This window comes from Leopardus geoffroyi, chromosome C1, assembly GCF_018350155.1.
Source record: "Leopardus geoffroyi isolate Oge1 chromosome C1, O.geoffroyi_Oge1_pat1.0, whole genome shotgun sequence".
NCBI lineage: Eukaryota > Metazoa > Chordata > Mammalia > Carnivora > Felidae > Leopardus > Leopardus geoffroyi.
The window spans coordinates 127,178,695-127,203,556 of record NC_059328.1 but is presented as its reverse complement, the minus strand read 5'-3'; the positions used below and the strand labels follow the sequence as shown (position 1 = coordinate 127,203,556).

At 36.1% G+C, this 24,862-nt stretch overlaps 1 protein-coding gene across 5 annotated transcripts in view; it reads left to right on the top strand.

Annotated features, from left to right (window-relative positions):
• The window catches only part of ZRANB3 (zinc finger RANBP2-type containing 3), a 304,410-nt gene that overhangs the window by 36,437 nt on the left and 243,111 nt on the right, over positions 1-24,862 (top strand). Inside the window, exon 2 of one of the 5 annotated variants that reach the window (XM_045479593.1) lies at positions 8,791-8,903. The exons of the other annotated variants lie outside the window; for them this stretch is intronic. Coding sequence (XP_045335549.1) covers positions 8,806-8,903 — 98 coding nt within the window. The 5' untranslated portion in view covers positions 8,791-8,805. The remainder of the gene's footprint in view (positions 1-8,790; positions 8,904-24,862) is intronic. 5 annotated transcript variants of the gene reach the window in all.

Genomic DNA, 24,862 nt, shown 5'->3' with positions numbered 1-24,862 from the left:
GCTCCAGACTCTGAGCTGTCAGCACAGAGCCTGATGTGGGGCTCAAATTCACGAACCCTGAGATCATGACCTGAGCTGAAGTCGGACGCTTAACCGACTGAGCCACCCAGATGACCCTGTGTTTCTTGTGTTTTAAAGTGCTTGCTTCTTTAAGTTTAAATTTGTGGCAAAATGTGACTATGATTTTCATCTGCTTCATAGGTACTTTTTTCTTATGTGTTTTTCCATTTGATTTTCCTTTTTTCCCCATTTTATATTCATAGAATTGATTTTTTTCTTTCTTTCTTTTCCTTTTTTTTTTTTTTTTTTTTTTAGTTATTGCTCTTTATTCATTGAGGAACATTTTTTTCCTGACCCTGTTTGCAAAAGATCACTTGAGAGAGGGCTAGAATAATGTTTTAGACTAACACAACTATTCTCTTTACGACACTATTTTTATATGTACTTATTTCTTTTATTATATTTCCTGAGCTAAAAGAAATCAACACAGCAGAGTAGCTAATGGTGCAAAGTCTGTCACTCCTGCCCTTACACTGCTTTCCCCTATCTGGGATTTTTCACTGAAGGCCTTGCCTTGTCTGCTTCTCCTTATAGCCAGGCTGGACCCGGGGATACTCTGGTCACCAGTCTATTTATCCTCTCGTGCTGATACAAAGAAAGGATTCTTGATTGTAATACAAGTATCCCCCTCACTTTGGAAGTATGCCTTGCTGTTTTGTTTTGTTTCCCTGAGATGTGTGGCCACGTGTTCTTTCTAGATAGACCACTTCAATTGTTATTGTTGTTGTTTTTAATATTTCATATTTTTAGTAACCCATTCTCTTTTTTGTCTAGTTTTCAAACATGATAAGTAACCATGCATTAAATTTTTGAATCTATGCTCCACGGAGTATTGGATCCTTTACTTAGGTATTTATTAAATGATTATTTAAATACATGTATTTATGTCTTGTTATGTGTACCCGTGGATTTACATAGTTAGAAATAATGGACATACATAATAATATATGAAATTTTCAGTATATAGTTGAACTAGAAGAAGGTTTGCTGTATGGCATTTGCTTATTCACATCTGATAAGGTGGAAGAAGCCTGTTATTGAATGAATTATTAGGCTTGTCACTGTTACCTTTATCATTAGTTAATACTCTTTGTATGGGTAGTATTCTGAAATAAACTGTATTTCATTTCTTCTGAAAATCCTGGCAGAACAGTTTGTTTTAATTATGTGACTGCATGGAGGAAAAGACTTTGTGGTATTTAAAGCTTTTGGAAAAAAGTATAAGAGATGATTTTGTAGTAATTTGTATTCTTTAAAGGTATCACTTGATGACAGCCTAATTGCTTCCATTGTTTTCTTTTCTCTCCTAAAATTGAATAGTTTTCTGTTCTATTACCCATTTAGATATACTGCTTTTGTAGTATTACAGTCCTTCTTGTTTGGCTGAATGTAGATTGAATTTTTGCATCAGTGAACAAATATATTGAAACACCTGATGGTTTTGCCATTGGAAATTTCTTTGTTAAACTATTTTAATATTAGGGTGTAAATCACCATGCTTATCATCCCAACTTAAGATGAGGTTAATTAGGTGAAAGTATGAATGAACCTTGAAGTATGGATGTAAAAAAACCAGAAGAAATAAGTTACACAATATTACTTAATAATTTTATACAGTCTGAGTAATCTGATTTATGAAACACAAAATCTTGCTATTCTAAGTAGTATTAATGAAAAAACATTTTTTTACATGTTTTATTTTATTTTTTGAGAGACAGAGCATGAGCCAGGAAGGGGCAGAGAGACAGGGAGACACAAATTCCAAAGCAGGTACCAAGCTCTGAGCTGTCAGCACAGAGCCTGATGCAGGGCTCAAACCCATGAATGAGAGATTATGACCTGAGCCAAAGTCGGATGCTCAACAGGCTGAGCCACCCAGGCGCCCGTTAGTAGTATTAATTTGAGTTTTAGAGTAACGTCATTATTTTGCCCCCTTCCCAGGCAGCTAGGAGCCTATGGTGTCTAGAGAGAGACTTGGCTGTGTCGAAAAGAGTTGTTGATGCATACATACATCAACACATATACATTTTGCACAAGCTAGAAGAAAAGCAAAAATAATAAGTGGGAGTACATTAAAATAAAAAGCTTCTGCACAGCCAAAGATTATGTCAACAAAATGAAAAAGCAGCCTATTGAATGGGAGAAAATATTTGCAAACCATATATCCGTTATATCTATTAAGGGTTTAATATCCAAAATGTGTAACTCCATAGCAAAATACCTCAAGTAATGCAATTTTAAAAATGAGCAAAGGACCTGAATAGACATTTTTCCAAAGAAGACATATAAATAGTCTACAGGTACATGAAAAGGTGTCCAACATTACTAATCATCAGGGAGTTGCAAATTAAAATCATAATGAGATACTAGCTCATACCTTTTAGAAAGGCTATTATCAAAAAGACAAGAGATAACAAATTCTGGTGAGGATGTGTAGAAATGGGAACCCTTATGCACTGTTGGTGGGAATGTAAATTGGTAAAGCCGTTACGGAAAACAGTATAGAGTTTTCTCAGCAAATAAAAAGTAGATGTACCATGTGGTCCAACAACCCTATTTCTGGGTATATATCTGAAGGAAATAAAATCAGTATCTTGAAGAGAGATCCGTAACACCATGTTCATTTTAGTGTTAGTCACAGTAGCCAAGACATAGAAACAACCTAAGTGTTCATTTATGGGTGAATGAGTAAAGAAAATGTGGTATGTGCATATATGTGTGTATGTTGTCTATATAAATATGTTTTTTTTTTTAACAGTGGAATATTATTCAGCCATAAAAAGAAGGAAATTCTATCCTTTGTGACAATATGGATGTACCTTGTCAGCATTATGCTAAATGATGTGTCAGAGAAAGACGAATGCTGTATGATCTCACTCCTACATGGAGTGTAAAAACACTGAATTCATAGAAACGAAGAGTAGATTAGTGGTTGCCAGGGGCTGGGGTATGGGGGAATTTGGGACATGGTGGTTAAAGAGTACAAATTTTCAGTTGTAAGATAAATAAGTTATGAAAATCTAATGTATAGTGTGATGACTATAGTATACTTGACTATATACTTTTTACTTGAAGGTTACTAAGAGAGTAGATCTTAATTGTTCTCACTGCAACAAAAATTGATAACTAACTATATATGCTGATGGATATGCTAGGTAACTTTATTGTGGAGTCATTTCAAAACATACACATATATCAAATCATCACATTGTACACATTAAACTTAAGCAACATTATAAGCTGATTCTTTCTCAATAAAGCTGGAAAAAGTAGGTATACATTTTAATAGATGAGCTTAACTGCTGCTCTCATTTTAGGTAAACCCACTTAAAATCAAACTTTTTTATTTGAAGGTATCCTTTCGTTTGAGGAATAAAGTTGTGTGCTTTGATCAGCATATATACTAATTCCTGATGAAGATATATTTAAAAGCAAAACTGTAGTACCACTACTCACCCACCAGAATGGCGTGATTAAAAAAAAAAAAATCAGAGATGTGAAACATCTGTAATTATCTTATACTATTGTTAGCAAAGAAAATTGGCATAGCTACTTTGGAAAACTATTTGGCATTACCTTCTATGGATGCGCATATGCATATTCTGAGACCTAGTAATCCTATCCCTAGGATAGGGATATATGTTCATATATATATGTTCACTATAGGAATGCTCTTGATAGCATTATCCGTAATAGCTAACACTCAATTGTCCCTCAACAGCAGAATGGGAAGTAATTGTAGTATATTCATACAATGGAAAACTTAAAACAATGAGAACAAACAAATTATGGCTACTATAACAACTAGATGAGTCTTACAGACATGGTGTTGAGTGAAAGAAGCTACACATAAAAGAGTACATACATTAACTGTATATGTCCATTTATATAAATTATATATGTAAGATACTAATTTTTTTATGATAACTTATGTAAAATAAATATAACGTACTAATTTATGGTATTAGAACTCAGGCAATGGTCACCCTTAAATGGGAGAGCATTGTGAAAGGAAGAGGATCAATCACAAGGGGGGTGGGCCTTCTGGGGGTGTTGATAGTATTCTGTTCCTTGCTCTTGGTGCTGTTATATGGGTATCTTCATTTTATGAAAATTCATCAAGCTCTTAAGATTTGTGTAATTTTCTATATTATTATTTTTTAATTTTTTTTAATGTTTATGCATTTTTGAGAGAGAGAAACAGAGTACAAGCAAGGGAGGGACAGAGAGGGGGAGACACAATCTGAAGCAGGCTCCAGGCTCTGAGCTGTCAGTGCAGAGCCTGACACGGGGCTCGAAGTCACAAGCTATGAGATCATGACCTGACCCGAAGTGGGATGCTTAATTGACTGAGCCACCTAGGCATGCCTATATTTTTTACACTTTAATAACAAATTTACCAAAAATATTAAATGCACTTTGCTTTTAAATACATATATACATATATATATACACACATATATGTACATATGTATTTTAAGCCTAGAGCACTACAGAAATATTTGTGTTTCTCTACTTTATCAAAACGTATGCAAAAAAAATTTTTTTTGGACATGGTCGTTCATAATAGCTTGATTGATAATAGGCAAAAACTGGAAAAATTCAATGTCCACTAACTGTTGAATTGATAAGTTATGACACACTACTGTTCAGTAAAAGATATCAACTATTAATACATGCATCAATATGGAAAAATACAAAAATAATTAAACTTGAGTGAAGGAAGCCAGCTCTCCCCTCCCATAAAGAGTATGTACCATATGATTCCATTTGTATAAAACTCTGGAAAATGCAAATTAATCTCTAGAGACAATCAGATAGGTTAATGATTTGTAGTCTAGTTCAAAACTTTTTGTAAGTGCTCTGAGCACTAAGACAAATGTACCCTCTAATTGTTGGATATATATCATTTATTTATATTATATAAAATTTGTTAATTTTGTTATTTTATACTCTTGAATTTTATGCTCTCTTAATCCACCACTTAGAGAGAGGCATTTGTTAAAATGCTCTTCTGTGTTTGCCAGTTTAACTCTTGTACTTCTGTTGCTTTTTGCTTTCCATATTCTGAGGTTATGTTATTCATTGTAAGCAACTTTATAATTGCTGCATCTTCTTAGAGAATATTTCCTGTTACTTTTTCGTTATGATACCTAGTAATGTTTTCTGACTGAAAGTCTGTTTTAATATTGCTATAGTAACACCAGCATTCTTTCTGTTAGTAATTTCCAGCCATATCTTTTCTTTTACTTTCAACTTCTTTATATTCCTATGTTGTAAGGATTCTTAATAATATTTGTTAATATTTCTTAACAGATTCTTAATAATACACACACATATGGTTTTTATATATGTAACCTAAACTTGTTAATACTCTGTTTTCTGGAGGCACCTGGGTGGCTCAGTCAGTTGAATATCCAACTCTAGCTCAGGTCCTGATCTCAGAGTTTGTGAGTTCAAGTCCCATATTGGGCTTGCTGCTGTTGGCCTGTCAGCACAGAGCCCACTTTGGATCCTCTGTCCCCTTCTCTCTCTTCAAGTCCCTGGGTGGCTAAGTTAGGTGAGTGTCCAACTCTTGAGTTTGTGAGTTTGAGCCCTGTGTTAAGCTTCTCACTAGCAGGGCCAGGCCTGCTTGGGATTCTCTCTCTTTGTTTCCCTCTTTCTCTGCCCCTCTCCTGCTCTCTCTCTCTCTTTCTCTCTCTCTCTCTCTCAAAATAAATAAATAAACTTAAGAAAAATCCTGTTTTCTTATACTACCTTATCAGTCAGTTTTGATAAGGATTAGAATTATATTCAGATGGTTCAATTTATGATGTTTTTAATGAGAGACTATTAGGAGGTATGGGTGGGTGAGAAGAGCCAGCATTTAGTTTGAGCACTAAGAAACCAGCAGTAAATAGTAGTCATCATCGTCCATTTTGGGTGATTTTCATGTTACATGTACCTAGCTATCCACCCATTTCTCTCTCATTTGTATTGAAGTAGTTGACCCTTGTTATATTCATTTCAGGTGTACAGCATAGTGATTTGACAGCTGTTATGCTGTGCTCACCAGAGGTGTAGCTATCATCTGTCACCATACAACCCTATTACAATACCACTGACTATATTCCCTATGCTGTACCTTTCATCCCCCTCAGTTATTCAGTCCATTACTGGCAGCCTACATCTCCCATTCCACTTCACCCATTTTGCCCCCACCCCCTTCCCCTTTGCCAACTATTGGTTTGTTCTCTGTATTTGTGGATATGTTTCTTCTTGCCTGCTTGTTCTTTTCTCTTTTAGATTCCACATATAAATGAAGTCATATGATACTTGTCTTTTTCTGACTTAATTTATTTGACATAATATGCTCTAGGTCCATCCATGTTTTGCAAATGGTAAGGTCTCATTCTCTTTCATGGCTGAGTAATGTTCCATCGTATATATATATGCCACATCTTCTTTATCCATTCATCTTTCAATGGACGCTTTTTGGTTGCTTCCATATCTTGGTTATTATAAATAATGTTGCAGTAAAAGTAGGAGTTCTCTTTATATGTAGACACATGTATGTATGTTATGTATATGTATGTGTGTACACACACACACTTCACAAGTAAAATTAAAATTAAGACTAAATTTAAAATCACTGAAAACACTGATGGGTTATAAACAAATATGATGGTATAAGAGTTTAAAATAATAAAGGAAATTTAAGTCATTAGAAACGTGGAGAGCTGAATACTTGTTGGATTTACAGGTTATCCCTCAACAGAGTTTTGCAATACAATTACCCAAAGTTTTATACTAGAAAGAAAATTTTTTTTTTAAGTGCAATACTGGCCTTTGTTTTATGTAAAAGAATTTATATCATGGAAATTTTTAAGTGTATTCAAAACTAGAAGAGTATATGGAGAAGTCATGTAGTTATTACCCAACTTTAATAATTGTGAGTATTTCAAGTCATTTTTTGTTCTATTCTGTATTTCCCCCATACAAACATACTTTTCTTTAGCTGGCATGTTTTAAAGTAAATTAAAGAAATTATATCTTAACCATGAGCACTTTAGCATTAATCTCAAAAAACAGAGATTTAAAAAATAATTACAATGTAATTATCACAGCTAATAAATTCAAGGTAATTAATTCATTACATATATTATGTGGTCCATATTAAAATTTCCCCACTTATCTCAAAGTGTCTTTGTACTGTTGGTTTTTTTCATATCAGATCAAAACAAAGTCCACACATTGCATTTGGTTAGCTCTTTAACTTACATATCAGCAATTTTTTAGGAATATTATATTTTTGCTTACATATTTGCCTTATTTTGGTTTACCTGCGTGGCTCATTCTATTAAGTGTCCGACTCTTGATTTTGGCTCAGGTCAGGATCTCACAGTTGTGAGATCAAGCTCTGCATCACACTTCTCTCTGAGCGTGGAACCTGCTTAAGATTCTCTCTCTCCCTCTGCCACTCTTCACTGCTCACATGCTCGCTCTCTCTCTTTCTCTCAGAATAAAACAAAACAAATTGGCCTTATTTTAAAATTTTTCCTTGTTTCAACTGCATTGTTTTTAATATAAGGGAACATTCTGTGATGAATTTATTTTTTTAATTTTTTTTAATGTTTATTTATTTATTTATTTATTTATTTTTTTGGGACAGAGAGAGACAGAGCATGAACGGGGAAGGGGCAGAGAGAGAGGGAGACACAGAATCGGAAACAGGCTCCAGGCTCTGAGCCATCAGCCCAGAGCCTGACGCGGGGCTCGAACTCACGGACCGCGAGATCGTGACCTGGCTGAAGTCGGACGCTTAACCGACTGCGCCACCCAGGCGCCCCGATGTTTATTTATTTTTGAGACAGAGAGAGACAGAGCATGAACAGAGGAGGGGCAGAGAGAGAGGGAGACACAGAATCTGAAACAGGCTCCAGGCTCCGAGCTGTCAGCACAGAGCCAGACGCGGGGCTCGAACTCACGGACCGTGAGATCATGACCTGAGCCGAAGTCGGACGCTTAACCGACCAAGCCACCCAGGCACCCCTCTGTGATGAATTTAAATATCCAGTAGCGCTTTGCATTTTTCATGAATCCTCAAAATAATCTAAAGGAATAAATTAATAGTTTAATGACTGGTCTTTCCAGAAAGTCTCTGCATAGTGCCTACTCTGGTGCCCTGCACTTGATAACACTGACGTGAAACAAAAAAGGAGGTTGTGTTTTGGCTATAGCTGGCCTTATGTCTGTCTGTTCCATTTATTCTACCATTACAATTATGGGCATATTCTCAGAACCTTGAGAAGTGGGGAATGATAACATGATGCTCAGTTCAAGAGCGATACCCCCAAAATATCAGATTTAATTATTGTGGATTAGTAATTTAAGTATTTATCGGTAGATGAAATATATCTAGGAACATCCAGGGTTTCAGAATGACTTCAGTCAGAGAAGTAGATGGAGGACAGAAAGAACATACTGTTTAGCAGTAAAGACACAGTAACTGAGACCCCAATGTTAAGTGATTAATTCATGTGTAAGTGTAGACTTAGTGACTAGACCTGATTAGACTATTGCATATGGAAGGTCAGACTTTCATCAGTAACAAGTCTGCTTTTTTATTCAGAAACTAGACTTATGGGAATAGTGACAAAAATAAGGAGCATGTTACTGATCAGTAGTTACTGTTTCTGACATCAGTTAAAAGTAGTCACTGGGAGAGTGAATGGTTGTTTCTGTCATTAGAAAGAGAGGAACCAAATGGAACACAAAGTGAAACAGCCTTTTGGTCTGCAGAAGAAAAATGCGACCATTCCTGCCTGCTCCAGAAGGCAGAGGCAGATGGCCAATACCTTGCAGTAAGTTCTGTATGTGAATGGTGTGGGTGGTCTCTGTTGGGGTCACAACCTTTTGAGTTTCCTCTTAGTTCTGAGTCTGTGATGCCTCTCTGGTATTTATATACACTTTCCCCCTTTAAGAATATTTAACCTTCATCCTGTCATGATCACTGAACTGTGTAGAAATCAAACCACAGGTATTGTTAAAAATATTTCAACATCCATTCTTTTGTACAAGGAGATTCAGGGCAAGAATTGGGGTCAAACGTGGCAGATTCCAGTGAATTCATATTCGTTATTCCAACTGGCACATAACTAATTCTTGATTTTAGTGTCATAGATTTCAGTAAGTACATTTGTCTATCAGGCAAAGTACGTTTTTCTTATAAGAGGGGGATTTTTTATAAAGAAATTTTGGCGGGGAATTCTGGACCTGAGAATCATTTCTACTCCTCTGGGCCACACTGCCACCTGGGGGCCAAGAGGAAAGATCTCATGGTATTGTCCTAGCCAGTACCAGAAATCTTTGACATTGACCTTGATTTTATTAAGACAGATACCAAGACACCATTATGTATTAGTAGGTACCAAAATAATGCAGTTGGTTTACCTAGTGGTGTGGTCTGATACAATGTTATAAAAACATATTTAAAAATTTAATGTGGGGGTGCCTACGTGGCTCAGTTAGTTGGTTGAGTGGCTCTTGGTTTCGGCTCAGGTCAGAATCTCATGGTTTCATGGGTTTGAGCCCTGTGTCAGGGTCTACTGACAGCATGTAGAGCCTGCTTCGGATTCTCGCTGTTTCTCTCAAAATAAATACATAAACTTAAAAAAAAAGTTAATGTCATACTCCCATATTCTTTTTCTGTCTTTCACTTTTCCCCTATATTATAGGGTGTTACCAGCTCTCTTGAGACAAAGCTAATGTATGTTTTGTAAGTCCTTTTTTGTGTATCCTGCAGCTTAGTACTTACATAGAGTATTATGTGAGTACTGCTAATGGTTTCTTATTTATACCATAAAATTGATTAATGAATGTCTTTCTCCTAGGAGAAATATTTTGAACATATATAAACATTTTTGTACTATTGATATGTATCTCTTTACTTTTTTTTTTTTTAAATTTTTTTTTTCAATGTTTATTTATTTTTGGGACAGAGAGAGACAGAGCATGAACGGGGTAGGGGCAGAGAGAGAGGGAGACACAGAATCGGAAACAGGCTCCAGGCTCTGAGCCATCAGCCCAGAGCCTGACGCGGGGCTCGAACTCCCGGACCGCGAGATCGTGACCTGGCTGAAGTCGGACGCTTAACCGACTGCGCCACCCAGGCGCCCCTCTCTTTACTTTTTTTAGGGGCGCCTGGGTGCTCAGTCGGTTAAGTTTCCGACTTCAGCTCAGGTCATGATCTCACAGTTCGTGAGTTTGAGCTCCACATCGGGCTCTGTGCTGACAGCTCAGAGCCTGGAGCCTCCGTCGGATCTGTGTCTCCCTTTCTCTGCTCCTCCCCGGCTCATACTCTGTCTCTTCTCTCTCAAAAATAAATAAACATTAAAAAAAATTTTTAATGAAAGATGATTTTTGTTACTATGTATTCTTTGACACTTTAAAATGTATAACTGAAGGACAAAAATTGTGTTTCCACTTATATGAGGTACCTACAACAGTCAAATTCACAGAAAGTAGAATAGTAATGGCCAAAGGCTAGAGATAGGAGGGAGGTAATGGGGATTTATTGTTTAATGGGTGTGGAGTTTCAGTTTGGAATGATAAAAAAGTTCAGGAGATGGGCAGTGGTGATAGTTACACAGCAATGTGAATGTACTTAATACCTCTGAAGTGTACACTTAAACATGGTAAAATGGTAAGTTTTCTGTTAAATATATTTTACCACATTAAAAAATGTATTACTTTACTAGTATTACTGAGTGGTATACTTTCTTAAGGTCTAGGAATGAGTAGGCAGCTGAATTTAATTTTAAAAAGCACATATGAGGTGCTAGAAGCTTCATATGTATAAATAAGGCTATAACCCTATGTGGAATATACTTATTAGCTTTCTTTAACCCCTTAAGAAGCTAAAGGTCAAAGAGGGTCTTTTATAACAGATTTACCAACAGCTTAACTGTTTGCCCAGCTCTCAGGTTAATTTGTCAGGAGTATCTGATCTGTAGGCAGAGAAGAAATGTAGCTGGGATTTGGACCTATTTCTGCTCGACTCTACATCATGTGCTCTTTATATTCTATTCTTTCTACCCTCCATGGAAGTATTGCAGGTTTGCCTTACAGGGAAATGCTGACATGGCATTCTGTTGTACTGTAGATTCTGACATGTCATGGTTCAAGACTAGAAAACAGTCTGCAAGAGCAAAGTGAGCATCCTGAAATAACCCCAAGCTGTGTGTAACATCTGTGAGCTTTAAACAGGTCATGTGTAATTTGAATAGACTATATATGGTGGATATGACTCATGCACCAAGAGGTCATCTAATATAGTATTTTTTTTTAATTTAAATTAGTTTTCCATCAGACATAAGGTTGGTGCTTCTTTTCATAATAGTACGAGTCTCTAAGGGAAGAGGTTCATTCTTGGATGTGCTATTTTAAATTGCATTCTTCATTCCTATATGCTTCTCTTGCCTCCTTTGGGAGACTCCTTCCTTCCAGTGTGAGAAAACTAAAGTTATCTCATGATAAATAATTTAATAAAGAAGTCTCAGTGTAATGATTTTTAAACTCTAGTCATGAAACCACTGTCTTCCAGTGATGCTCCAAGCAAAGGAATTTAGGCATAAACAACAAAAAAGATCTGGATATTCCCTTTATATTTGTGGTTATTTGATCTTACATATATAGCTGTTCAATTAGCCTTGGAATTGGTTTGACCATCGTTAGTATTCCTGGGAATAATTCCTCAGTAAGAATGTAGTTGCTAAATCACTGCCTAATTACTTGATTTTCTCTATGTACAAAAATAATATTTGTAAAACAGCTAGGTTTTTAAATAAAGTTATGATATTTGATTACAGTAAAACAATTCACATATTTTGTTAACATGTTCCCCAAACTCTTATAGTACTGGAACATAACTAGAATGCCTCTTTGGAGCCAAGGAGTTAGCTGCTGACATAGTAATAATTTGGTTGTTTGCACATTTCTTTAAAATATTAAAATGTTCTGAGTTTTCATAGTCTTTAAATAACTTGGGGTGAGATGTTATCTCTGAAGTGTTGGCTTGTGAGTGGGAGGCAAATTATATATTATAGTGTTATATAAAACTGACTCATATGAGTGGGTGAAAAATCCCAAGAATACCAGACACCCACACTTGAAAAAGCCAATATGTGTCATTTCTCTTTACACCATGTTCCAGCAGGCTTATTAATGGAGCTGCATTCATTAAAGAAGGCTTTATAATTCCTTTCATTGCCTTCATGAATATCCTCCTGTTAAAAAAAGTGAAGTAACATTTTTTGTTATTTAAAAAAATCATTGTTCATAGGACAAAAAGTTTGATTCAGCATTTGAAGTAATTCACATCTCTATGCTGCAGTTTTTTTTTTTTTATATTAGTTAAATCGAGAGAATCAGACATGCCTAATTTTGGAGTATTGTAGAATATTTTTAAGTCCTATAAATACAATTAAATTCTCTTTTAGCAAGTTGTATTCCAGGTCTTGATAAACACCTCATACTGTTTAACTGAATGAAAATAGTATATTGTATGGGAATGTTATCTCATATTCAGTCTGATTAAACTTTAATCAAGGTATTCCTTTGCATAGTAGCATTATGCATTATATATTTGTTATATTATCTAAAATGTTTCGGTTGGATTTCACAAATTAGATTTTCTATGGAGATTTTTTAGTTTGCTTTTTTAAATTTTTTTTTTTTTTTTTTAAGGTTTACTCATTTTCCAGAGACAGAGACAGAGCGTGAGTGGGGAGGAACAGAGAGAGAGGGAGACACAGAATACGAGGCAGGCTCCAGGCTCTGAGCTGTCAGCACAGAGCCCAACACAGGTCTCGAACTCACAGACCATGAGGTAGTGACCTGAGCTGGTCAGATGCCTAATCAACTGAGCCACCCAGGCATCCCTTGTTTGATGTTTAAAGAATGATTCCTTGGTTCTTTCACCACATTGTTCCAGTATCTAAGCTATATTGTTTTATTGGAATTCTCGTTCCTCTTTTTACCAATGTTCTTTGTGCAAACTAAGAATCTCAATTGTACCAAAAAAGAAAAGTTCCTAGTGATTGAGAAGAATGTAAACTTCATTTGAAAATAGTAAAAAGGACAGCTCTTGCTGTGAAACAGGCCCTCCAATAAACCCTTTCATTTATGTTATTTAATTATTATAAGATCTCTCTGACAGTAGTGGTGTTATCCCAACTTTTTTGATGAGAAAGCTGTAGCTTTGAGAGGTAAAATAACTTGCTTATTTAATAGCATAGTTGAGATTTGAACCTAGACAAAACCTCTAATCTTTTATTTTTATTGTGGTATAACCAAAGTATATCTGCATTTGTACATAAATCTTCTTTTGAGGATTTTGCTGCTGTTTACAGACACAGCATATATATATTTTCTGTTGCATTGCATGCCTGTCTTGAACTCTTGTGTTTTTTTTTTAAATATTTTTTTTTATGTTTTTATTTTTGAGAGAGAGAGAGAGAGACAGAGCACAAGTCGGGGAGGGGCAGACAAAGAGGGAGACACAGAATCCTAAGCAGGCTCTAAACTCTGAGCTGTCAGCACAGAGCCCGATGAGGGCTGTGTCCCATGGAATGCGAGATCATGACCTGAGCCAAAGTTGGATGCTCAACCGACTGAGCCACCCAGGTGCCCCTGTGTTGAAGTCTTGTTTAAAAAAGAATCTGGGGGGGCGCCTGGGTGGCGCAGTCGGTTAAGCGTCCGACTTCAGCCAGGTCACGATCTCGCGGTCTGTGAGTTCGAGCCCCGCGTCAGGCTCTGGGCTGATGCCTCAGAGCCTGGAGCCTGTTTCTGATTCTGTGTCTCCCTCTCTCTCTGCCCCTCCCCCGTTCATGCTCTGTCTCTCTCTGTCCCAAAAATAAATAAACGTTGAAAAAAAAAAAAATTTAAAAAAGAATCTGGGGCGCCTGGGTAGCTCAGTCGGTTAAGTGTCTGATTTTGGCTCATGTCATGATCTCGCGGTTCGTGGGTTCGAGCCCTGCATCGAGCTCTGTACTGACAACTCAGAGCCTGGAGCCTGCTTCAGATTCTGTGTCTCCCTCTCTCTCTGACCCTCCCCCGTTCATGCTCTGCCTCTCTCTGTCTCAAAAATAAATAAACGTTAAAAAAAAAAAATCTAATGAGCAATTTGTCCCCTTCATCAAATGATATTCTATTCATACTGATTTCTATTATTATTATGGTTATATTTTTAAAAATTAGTTCAATATGATCATTAAAATAACTCCACTGTGACCCAATAGTTATTTTTGTTATAATTTTCATACCTCATCATGTAACTAGAGCTGTGATCAAATTACCAGTATTATTTTTATGAATTGCTTATTTGCTTTAGTGAAGTGGAAGCATGAAAGCATATTAGGTAAATCCTAATTTCTGTGATATTTGTGTGTGTATATACACACACACACAAACATATGTATGTATGTGTGTTTTTATCTTTGAGTATTTGCATATGTGTGTATCATAAAATTTTAAATAAGGTGTGTTGCCCATGTAGAAAACTATTGATTTGCCATTTTCCTTGAGCCTTTTCTTAGTTAATGAAAAGTTAATTTTTTATCATTTACACTCTAATTTCTATGATTCATCTTAGATGTTCCTCCTACTGTATACCGATAGATGTGTTGAGTAAATAATTCTTGACGATTTTCTCAGTGTTGTACAGTGTCAGGTAGAAGGAGAATTTAAGCTGTTTATGGCAATTGATTCTTAGTTCTAGTCACTAAATCATTGTTTTCAAATATGTCTGTTAGATCTATGGGAATTTTTAATTTTGTCTCTTTATCTTAGTGATAAAAGCTCTATAGGTTAAAAACTAGTTTCCAAAAATAACTCCCACTTGTAATAACATAACTTGTGATAACTTGTAATAACATTTTCATAGAGTTGGATTTTTTTTTTTAATGTTTATTTACTTTTGACACAGAGAAAGACAGAGCATGAGCAGGGGAGGGGCAGAGAGAGAGGGAGACACAGAATCTGAAGCAGGCTCCAGGCTCCGAGCTGTCAGCACAGAACCCGACGCAGGGCTCGAACTCACAGACCCGTGAGATCATGACCTGAGATGAAGTCAGATGCTTAACTGACTGAGCCACCCAAGCACCTCGAGTTGGACTTAAAAAAAAAAAAAAAAATTTATTGGTTTATTTTGAGAGAGTGAGAGAGAGAGAGAGAGCGAGCCAGCGAGCACATATGCTTGGGGAGGGACACAGAGTGAGGGAGACAGAAAATCCCAAGCAGGCTCCCCACTGTCAGTGCAGAGCCTGACACAGGGCTCGATCCCATGAACCGGAATACCATGACCTGAGCTGAAATCAAGAGCCAGACACTTAACCAACTGAGCCACCCCAGGACCCCTGAGCTTTGTTTTTAAACCAGTGTTCCTCACATCGGGGTCCAAATACCTTGTTTGTTTTCTGAAGTCATTTCAAATAAATATCCACGGAATGGCTATATGTTAGACACAGAGGCCCTTGGAGTGCAGAAGTGACTAAGACAATGTCTTGTCTTCAAGAAATACACTGCCTAATAGAACATATATAAAGAAATTTTATTATGGTGTGATGGATGTTACTGTTGGAAGGATGTTCAAGGTACAGAAGAATGCATACTGATTGAAGATAGAAACATAGAACAAAGGTAGTATGAGAATGCTTCTCAGGGGACTAAATCTAAGCTGGTTTTGAAGGGTAAATATGCACTTACTAATAGGCTGGAATATAGTTAGGGAGTTTTCATGGGGTCTTTTCAGATAAAATGAATACAGAGTTTAGGGAAATATCATATAAAGCATTCATCTTTATTCCAAAAGATTATTTTAAACAAGTTTCTACTTGCTTTTTAGGTAAAATATTGCAGTAACTAGAGCATTTATCAAGAACACTTGCATTGACCTAAGTTTTCAACCATCTCTGATCATTGCTAGATATTAATGGTGGCCTTTAACAGCAGGTAATAGAGGGAAATGGATAAGATGCCTGGATTATCTGCTAACTTTTTATATACAACTGTATTATAGTAGAGTGAAAATTTTATATGTTGTTTAAAGTATAAATTCTATGCTGGATTTATTTATTCAACATACATATATTAAGCTTGTATCCCCACTTTACAAGCCAGAAAACTAAGGTACAGCGGTAAGAAGTTTTCCTATGTGTACTGGTATAAATATAGGAGCCAACATACAATTTGATTCCAGAGACAGTGCTTAAGGAAATTTTAAAAAGGTCAGTATGTCTGGAGTGGTGTGTTTCAGACAGGGCACACAAAATGAGGCTGGAAGCTTGGCTGGGCTGAGGTGGGAGAGAGAAAGAAGCTAGAGAGGCAAAGTAAGGACAAGGGAGGCATTCTAGTTTGTTTTTACGGTAAGTAATGCTCAGCCTATGTAAATGCTAAAAAAATGACCCAGCAAGGATGGACAATCAGATGATACAGGTGACAGAAGTGATAATCACTCCTGAAACGTCTGAGAATGTGATATGGGGTGGGACACCTCCCAAGAGGAAGGAGGGGAGTATGGTACTGAGGCAGGTGGGTTAGCGTTGGTGTTGGGAAGTTAGGGGTTGTTAATATATCACGTGTACCAGCCTATTGGGCTGCTTCGTTTGTGTACATGATCTGTAACTGATCTCTGTGGTATGCCTGCAAGAATAACCACATTCAGTTTAGAAATGCTTGTGGAATTCATTTGGGTGTGTAGTAACTGAAAAGGATAGAACAGGAGTCTTGGTATTTGGGGGTCTTGAGGGAGAAAGCAGTGACTGCATAGCACAAGGGGGGAAATGAGGTAATACTCTGCTCAGTTTGAATGGAAGACACTTAGCACAGTCTGAATTAAGCTTGGGTATAGCAAGAAATAGAACTAATTCATAGGAAGAGGTGCTGGGCTGAGAGAGAAATACCTCCTACAACTCTACCTTAAAGGAAATGAAAACATGCAATAACTTTTCAGATCAATGAATCATAGAATTCTAAAACTGAAGGATACTTATGTACTATTACTGTCCATATAATGGAAGAGAGAACTGAGACCTGTAGAGGTGAAGTGATTCATCAAAGATCTGAAATACAGCTGTGGTAGCAAGGTCCAAACTCAAACTGCAGGTTTTTAACTCGTAGTTTACTGTTCTTGCCATCACACAGTGCTGCCTCCCATTTCAGCAACTTAACTAAAATTGTTTTAGCAAGGCCCTTCTATGTATTTGAAGATTCCATAATGCCTCATCCTCACCTCTCCAGACTTTTTTCCTCTTATAATAATTTATTCATTCATTCTTTGTATGTTGTGTTTTTTAGATTCTTCACTCTCCTGGTGACTCTCCTCTGAGTTGTTAGCATTTAATTGATTTTTCTTTTCAAGTATCTAATTTAGATTGTCAGCTACTTGGTCTGCATAATATGTTAGATGAAACCATCAACTTTATTTTGCTACTCATTAAATATTTGTGGTGTGGTAGAATAAATACTCTCAGTGAATATGCTATTTTCTTATTAATTTACATTTTAATTATTTTATTTAAAAATTATACCAGAGCATCCTTTTTAAATTTTAATTTTGTCTTTAATTTCTTCTTCTCCTTAATTGGCAGTTACCTAATTTTTTCAGGTAAATCTTTGAAAGTTTAAAAATTCAGGTCAAGTTACAGTTCATTATCATTCTCAGGATGTAATCAGACTGGCTATTCCAGAGGGAGTTTGGTGAACAAACACAGCAATGACATTTCATATTTTTCTGAAATCCTTTTTTTTTTTCCTTTTGGTGGATTAAATTAATTTGCAGAACATGAAACTGAATATGTATGCGAAGTTGAAAATAAATGTTTAATAACTCAGCCTTGGACTCGTGGATATATATTTCATTAAGTTTTTATAGGGACCATTGGGTAGGGTGATGACAGAATTAGGTAACTACCAGTTAAGGGGGAATTGTTTCCCTGAACTTTAAAATACAACAAGAGCTAAGAATTTCTGAATCTACGATATTTTGCATGAGTGTCCTTTGATATGTCTGCTCAGGATTTATATTCTTCATCAGTAGAAGGAAGAGGCTTTCTCCATGCATGCAGGAATAATTTACATCATACCTACTATGCACCAGGAACTGAGGGATACCATTCTAATTCTAACCTTCTGTTCTCCTTCAGCTTTCCTGTGGACCGAAATGCCTTCTTCCACCCAGTTTTTAGTTCCTTTTCATGTTAGTGTGCAGTCAAGCTGAGACTGTTTCTGAATTCATTCTGCCTGCCCTAATTAACAAAACCTTTTAACTAAACGGTACTGGAGTAGTCAATATAGTGTACTTTTGAGGCAGAGTCAGTGTCCTAATACCTCTAAATAGACTCCCATTTGGCGCCTATTACAACAGTAAGTGATAGATCCTTATGCCTTACGAGTTAGATAACTGGCTTGTGCATGCTGTGAAATAAGCATATGTACTAGTTAACTTTTTTATGGTAGATCCTCTTCAGAACCACCGCTCAACTCTTCTTGAAACTAACTTGCAGGGGTCAGGTAGGTAATGCATACCAGTGTGGCAGGCTGATTGCAAAGTAGCACATACTTCCTGTCTCAGGGGATAACTGCTGCTTGGGTTGAGCCAATTATTTTCATGCCAGAGGACCATTCCAACATTGCCAGATTTCTCAGTTTTTCAGGGATTTTTAAATGAAATATTCTGATTTTTAAATGTTAGCAACAAATACGATTTCCAAAAAGCTACCTGGGGCCAAAACAAAGCCTCCTGTGAGTCTGATTGTCAGTTTGCAGCCTCTACTCCAAGGAGAGCAGGGTGACACAGAACCATGGACCTTTCTCCATTACCCCCACTTGCTACCACTGCCGTTTTTATCCTGGCTCTGAGACTGGTGAAGAGGTAGAAGAATAACAAAAGCAAGTGAGAACTTATTTGGCCTAGTTGCCTTACTTAATCTCTTAAAATTTTTGAAGAGGAAAAGCATTTAAAAAGCATGAAGCATTAAAGCATTAACCTGTTTTCCTCTGAGAAACTGTTTTGGGTAATTTTATGTCAAAATGACAGCCATTGAATTTCACCTCAAGAATTGACCTTCCCTAGCTGTTGAAATTGACTACAGTACATCTTTGGGATTTTATAATTCAGCCTTTTCTTGTCCTTTTTGCTTCCTAAAATTATGAGAATTGTGGATATTTGCAGCAAACATGAACAGATACAAGCTTATGGTTTTAGAGATTAATGAATTTGGGTTTGGCACTTGGTCAAAGTACTTGATCTTTCTCTGAATTAAACAGTTCCCAAACTTGAACTCTGAAACCAACTTCTGTGGCCAATGTTTATGTCAGTCAGGAGAAAGTTTCTGATACACTTTTGTGGAAAAGCAGGTGCAATTGGCCTTTGTAAGCAAGACCAAATACATTTACTGGAAAGGGAATATTACAAGTGACCCAATAAAAATTTTATGTCATCCTCCCATAACATTTTTTAAATGTTTAATGTAGATCATTTCAGATGTATATGTAACAGAATAATAATAATATAATGAACTTTCGTGTACCCATCAGCTTCAACAAGTTACCAACCCACATAGATCCTCTAAGCTTCATACCCCTGCTGGATTTTTTTGTTAAAGCAGTTCGCAGACTTGTAAATATTATGCTTCTTTGTGTGTACTCCTCTTGGTTATATGGAATTGTCACCATAGGTTTTTTTCTATAACTGGATGCAGCCATTGGGAATAAGTTTTAAAGTGACTCTTGGGGTCTTAGTTGTAAGGAAGTAGGAGCTTTGTAGTACTTGTGATCAACCAAAGTAAAGAAGACTCCAATGCTGGTAGATTTGTCAGGGGAAGTGTCTGTCGGTGCCATTATGTCATTATCTAGTCCATAAAGTGTTTATTAGTGGGGCAGCAGTTTATTCATATGTATGTGTAAGTGTTGTCTATCTGAAGATTGAATAAACTAAGGTAATTAATGTTTTTATCCTAGTTTAAGTTACATTTGTCTTTTAATTTGAATTCACATCCAATTTAGTCTCTTTCAAGCTAAGAATGTTTATTGAATTCTTAACTTGCCTAGAGACTCTGCTAAATGATTTATATGTTTTAAATCATTTAATCCTTGTAGCAGTCTTTTGAGGCATATACTATTGTCTAGGTTTTGCTAATGAATGAACCAGGCTCAATGCATTTAATGTTTCTTGGGCAGAAAATGGCAGAATCCTTATTTGAATAGTTTGATTATTGAACTACTGTTTTAACATCAGACCTTAATGCTAAAGAGCCTATTCAGAGCCATCTGGTCAGTATAAGTGCAGTATGTTCAGTTTATAAGCTCACAGATTCACTCTCCTACCTATAGTATTAAACTATAATACCATAATCTACTATAATATTAATGTTGATTATATTTATCTATAGCAAAAACCTGCTTCATGAACCTGTCACTAGACCTAATTTGCAGGCATTTTGTTTACCACTTACTTGGCTGTGAAGGTCAAACCTGCCATTCTTATTCATAGTGTAATTTATGAATAATGTATGCATCAACTATCCAGGAGTGATGAAGGTGAGCATATAAATTTTTTACACTTATCCTCAGTGGAAATCTCAGCCTAACACTCTAACCAGCTCCTATGGCTACCAACTCTATGGCTGTGACTCTAATACCTACCAGCTCCTATGGCTATTGAGAACTTAAATGTGGCTAGCTAGTGTGATTGAGGGGCTGAATTTTGTTTCTTTTGTTTCATTACATTTTTATTGAAGTATAGGTGACACACAGTGTTACGTTAGTTTCAGGTGTACAACACAGTGATGTATTAATTTTATATGAAAGAAACTTCATTGAAGTTTTCCTAAATTAGGCAACATTCCTAGAAATGTATATGACTTATCATGAATTGAGAAGTTAAAAGGTTTTTTGGTTGCTTTTTTGTTTTATTTTTGTTTTAATTTTAATTCCAGTATAGTTAACATACAGTGTCAGTTTCAGATACATAATATAGTGATACAACAGTTCTATACATTACTCAGTGCTTACCATGATAAGTGTACTCTTAAACCCCTTTATCTGTTTCACCCATCCCCCTGCTCACTTCCCCTCTGGTAACTATCTGTTAATTCTCTACAGCTATGTGTTTGTTTCTTGGTTTGTCTCTTTTTCATTGTTCATTTGTGTTGTTTCTTAAATTCCACATATGGGTGAAATCATATGGTATTTCTCTTCCTCTGATTGACTTATTTCACTTAGCATTATATTCTCTAGATCCATTCATGTCGCTGCAAATGGCAAGATTTCATTCTTTTTAATGGCTGAGTAATATTTCATTGTGTGTGTGTGTGTGTGTCATCTTTATCCATTTATCTGTTGATGGACACTTGGGCTGCTTCCATAACTGGCTATTATACATTATGCTGCAGTAAATATAGGGGTCCATATATATCTTTTTGAATTAGTGTTTTCACATTCTTTGGGTACCTACCCAGTAGTGGAATTACTGGATCATATGGTAATTCTGTTTTTAATTTCTTGACGAATGTCTATACTGTTTTCCACAGTGGCTGCACCAGTTTTCATTCGCAGCAGCAGTGCACAAGGGTTCCTTTTTCTCTACATCCTCTCCAACATTTGTTTCTTGTATTGTTGATTTTAGCCCTTCTCATGGTGTGAGGTGATACCTCATTGTGATTTCGATATGCATTTCCCTATGATAGTGATGTTGACCAACTTTTCATGTGTCTGTTGGCCATCCGTATGTTTTGTGTGGGAAATTGTCTATTCATGTCTTCTGCCCATTTTTCAATTGGGTTATTTGTTTTTTTGTGTGTGTGTTGCATTCTGTAACTTCTTAATATATTTTGGATACTTATCCTTTATCGGGTATGTCCTTTGCAAATATCTTCCCCCATTCAGTAGGTTGTCTTTTACTTTTGTTGATTGTTTCTTTCACTATGTAGAAGTTTTTGTTTTGATGTAGTCCCAGTAGTTTATTTTTCCTTCTGTTTCCTTTGTCTGTGGAGACACATCTAGGAAAATGTTGCTACTGCCAGTGTCAGAGAAATTACTGCCTATATGCTACCTTCCAGGATTTTTATGGTTTTAGGTCTCACATTTAGGTCCTTAAACCATTTTTTTTTTTTAAATTTCTGAGAGAGAGAGAAAGAGAGAGAGAGAGAGAGAGAACGAGCGAACACATGTATGCATGAGCCAGGGAGGGGCAGAGAGAGACAAAGGATCAGGATGCAGGGCTTGAACTCACAAAATGTGAGATCATGACCTGAGCTGAAGTGGGACACTCAACCAACATAGCCACCCAGGTACCCCAAGGTCCTCCAACCATTTTGAAGTTATTTTTGTGTATGGTGTAAGAAAGTGGCCCAGTTTCATTCTTTTCCATGTAGCTGTCTAGTTTTCCCAGGTTCATTTGTTGAAGAGACTATCTTTTTTTCTGTTGTATAGTCTTTCCTTCTTTGTCAAAGATTAATTAATTAGTTGTGGATTTATTTCTGGACTCTCTTCTGTTCCTTTGATCTTTGTGGGTTTTTTTTGTGCTAGTACCATACTGTTTTAATCACTATAGCTTTGTAGTATATCTTGAAATCTGGGATCGTGATACTTCCTATTTTGTTTTTCTTTTTCAAGATTGCTTTGGCTGTTTGGGTCTTTTGTCGTTCCATACAGATTTTAGGATTGTTTATTCCAGGTCTGTGAAAAATGCTGTTGGTATTTTGATAGGGACTGCATTAAATGTGTAGATTGCTTTGGGATATATAGCATTTTAACAGTGTTTGTTCTTCCAGTCCATGAGCATGGGATGTCTTTCCATTTGTGTAATCTTCAGTTCTTTAATCAGTATTTTATAGTTTTCACAGGGCAGCTCTTTCACCTCCTTGTTTAAGTTAATTCTTCCTTGTCTTATTATTCTTGGTGCAATTATAAATGGGATTGTTTTCTTAATTTCACTTTCTACTGCTTTATTATTAGTGTATAGAAGTGTAACAGATTTCTATATGTTGGTTTTGTACCCTGTGACCTTACTCAATTTATTTACCAATTCCAGTAGTTTTTTGGTGCAGTCTTTAGGGTTTTCTATTTGTAATATTATGTCATCCACAAATAATTAAAGTTTCACTTCTTCCTTATCAATTTGAATGTCTTTTATTCCTTTTTCTTGTTTGATTGCTGTGGTTAGGACTTCCAGTAGTATCTTGAATAAAAGTAGAATAAACATCCTTTTCTTGTTCCTGATCTTAGTGGAAAAGCTCTCAGTTTTCCCCCATTGAGCATGATGTTAACTATGGGGTTTTCATATATGACCTTATTATGTTGTGGTATGTTTCCTTCTGATCGGCTTTGTTGAAAGTTTTTTTTTACCATGAATGGATGTTGTACTTTGTCAAATATTTTTTCTGCATCTACTGAAATGATCATATGGTTTTTATCTTTTCTTTTTCTTGATATGGTATATCACATCAATTGCTTGGCAAATATTGAACCACACTTGTGTTTCAGGAATAAATGCCACTTGATCATGGTGAATGATTTTTTTTAAATGTATTGTTGGATACAGATTGCCAGCATTTTGTTGCAGTTTATTGCATCTATGTTTATGGGAGGTATTGGCCTATAGTTCTCTGTTTTTTTTGTAGTGTCTTACCTGGTTTTGGTATCAGAGTAATGCTGATACCAAATTCATTCTATGAAGCTTTCCTTCATCTTCTACATTTTGGAATAGTTTGATAAGAATATGTATTAACTCTTCTTTAAATGTTTGCTTGAATTCACCTGTGAAGCCATCTGGTCCTAGACTTTTGTTTGTTGGGAGTTTTTTGAATACTGATTCAATTTCATTTCTGGTAATCAGTATATTCAAATTTTCTGTTTCTTCTTGATTCAGTTTTAGGAGGTCATATGTTTCTAGGAATTTATCCACTTATTTTCGGTTGTCTATTAGCATATACTTTTTTTATAGTAGTCTCTTAAAATTTGTATTTCTGTGCTATTGGTTGTTATTTCTTTTATTTTGTTTCTTATTTTTGCTTTGATTTTGTTTACTTGAGTCCTCTTTCTTTTTTTCCTTTCTTTTTCTTTTTCTTTTTTTTTTTTTTTTGTATTTGGTTAAAGGTTTTTCAATGCTGTTGATCTTTTCAAAAACCAGCTCCTGGTTTTCTTGATCTTTTCTAGTGGTTTTTAGTTTCTATTCCTTTTATTTTTGCTCTAATCTCTAATTTTTTGTTTTTATTTTATTTTTGAGACAGAGAGAGACAGAGCATGAATGGGGGAGGGTCAGAGAGAGAAAGAGACACAGAATCTGAAACAGGCTCCAGGCTCTGAGCTGTCAGCACAGAGCCTGATGCGGGGCTCGAACTCATGGAGTGGGAGATCATGACCTGAGCCGAAGTCGGACGCTCAACAGACTGCACCACCCAGGCGCCCCGTTCTTATCTTTATTATTCCTTCCTTCTTCTAGTTTTGGGTTTTGTTTGTACTTCTTATTTTAGCTCCTTTAGGCATAAGATGAGATTGGTTTTTTTCAGATCTTTCTGGCTTCTTGAGGTAGGCCTGTATTGTAATAAACTTCTCTCTTAGAACAGTTTTTGTGGCATCCCACAGATTTTGGAACATTGTGTTTTCATTTTCATTTGTCTCCCTGTGTTTTTTTTTTATTTCTTTGTTTTCTTGGTTGACCCATTAATTATTTAGTAGCATGCTATTTAACCTCCATGTATTTGTGCTCTTTCCATATTTTTTCTTTTGGTTGATTTCTAGTTTTATAGCATGTAGTCAGAAA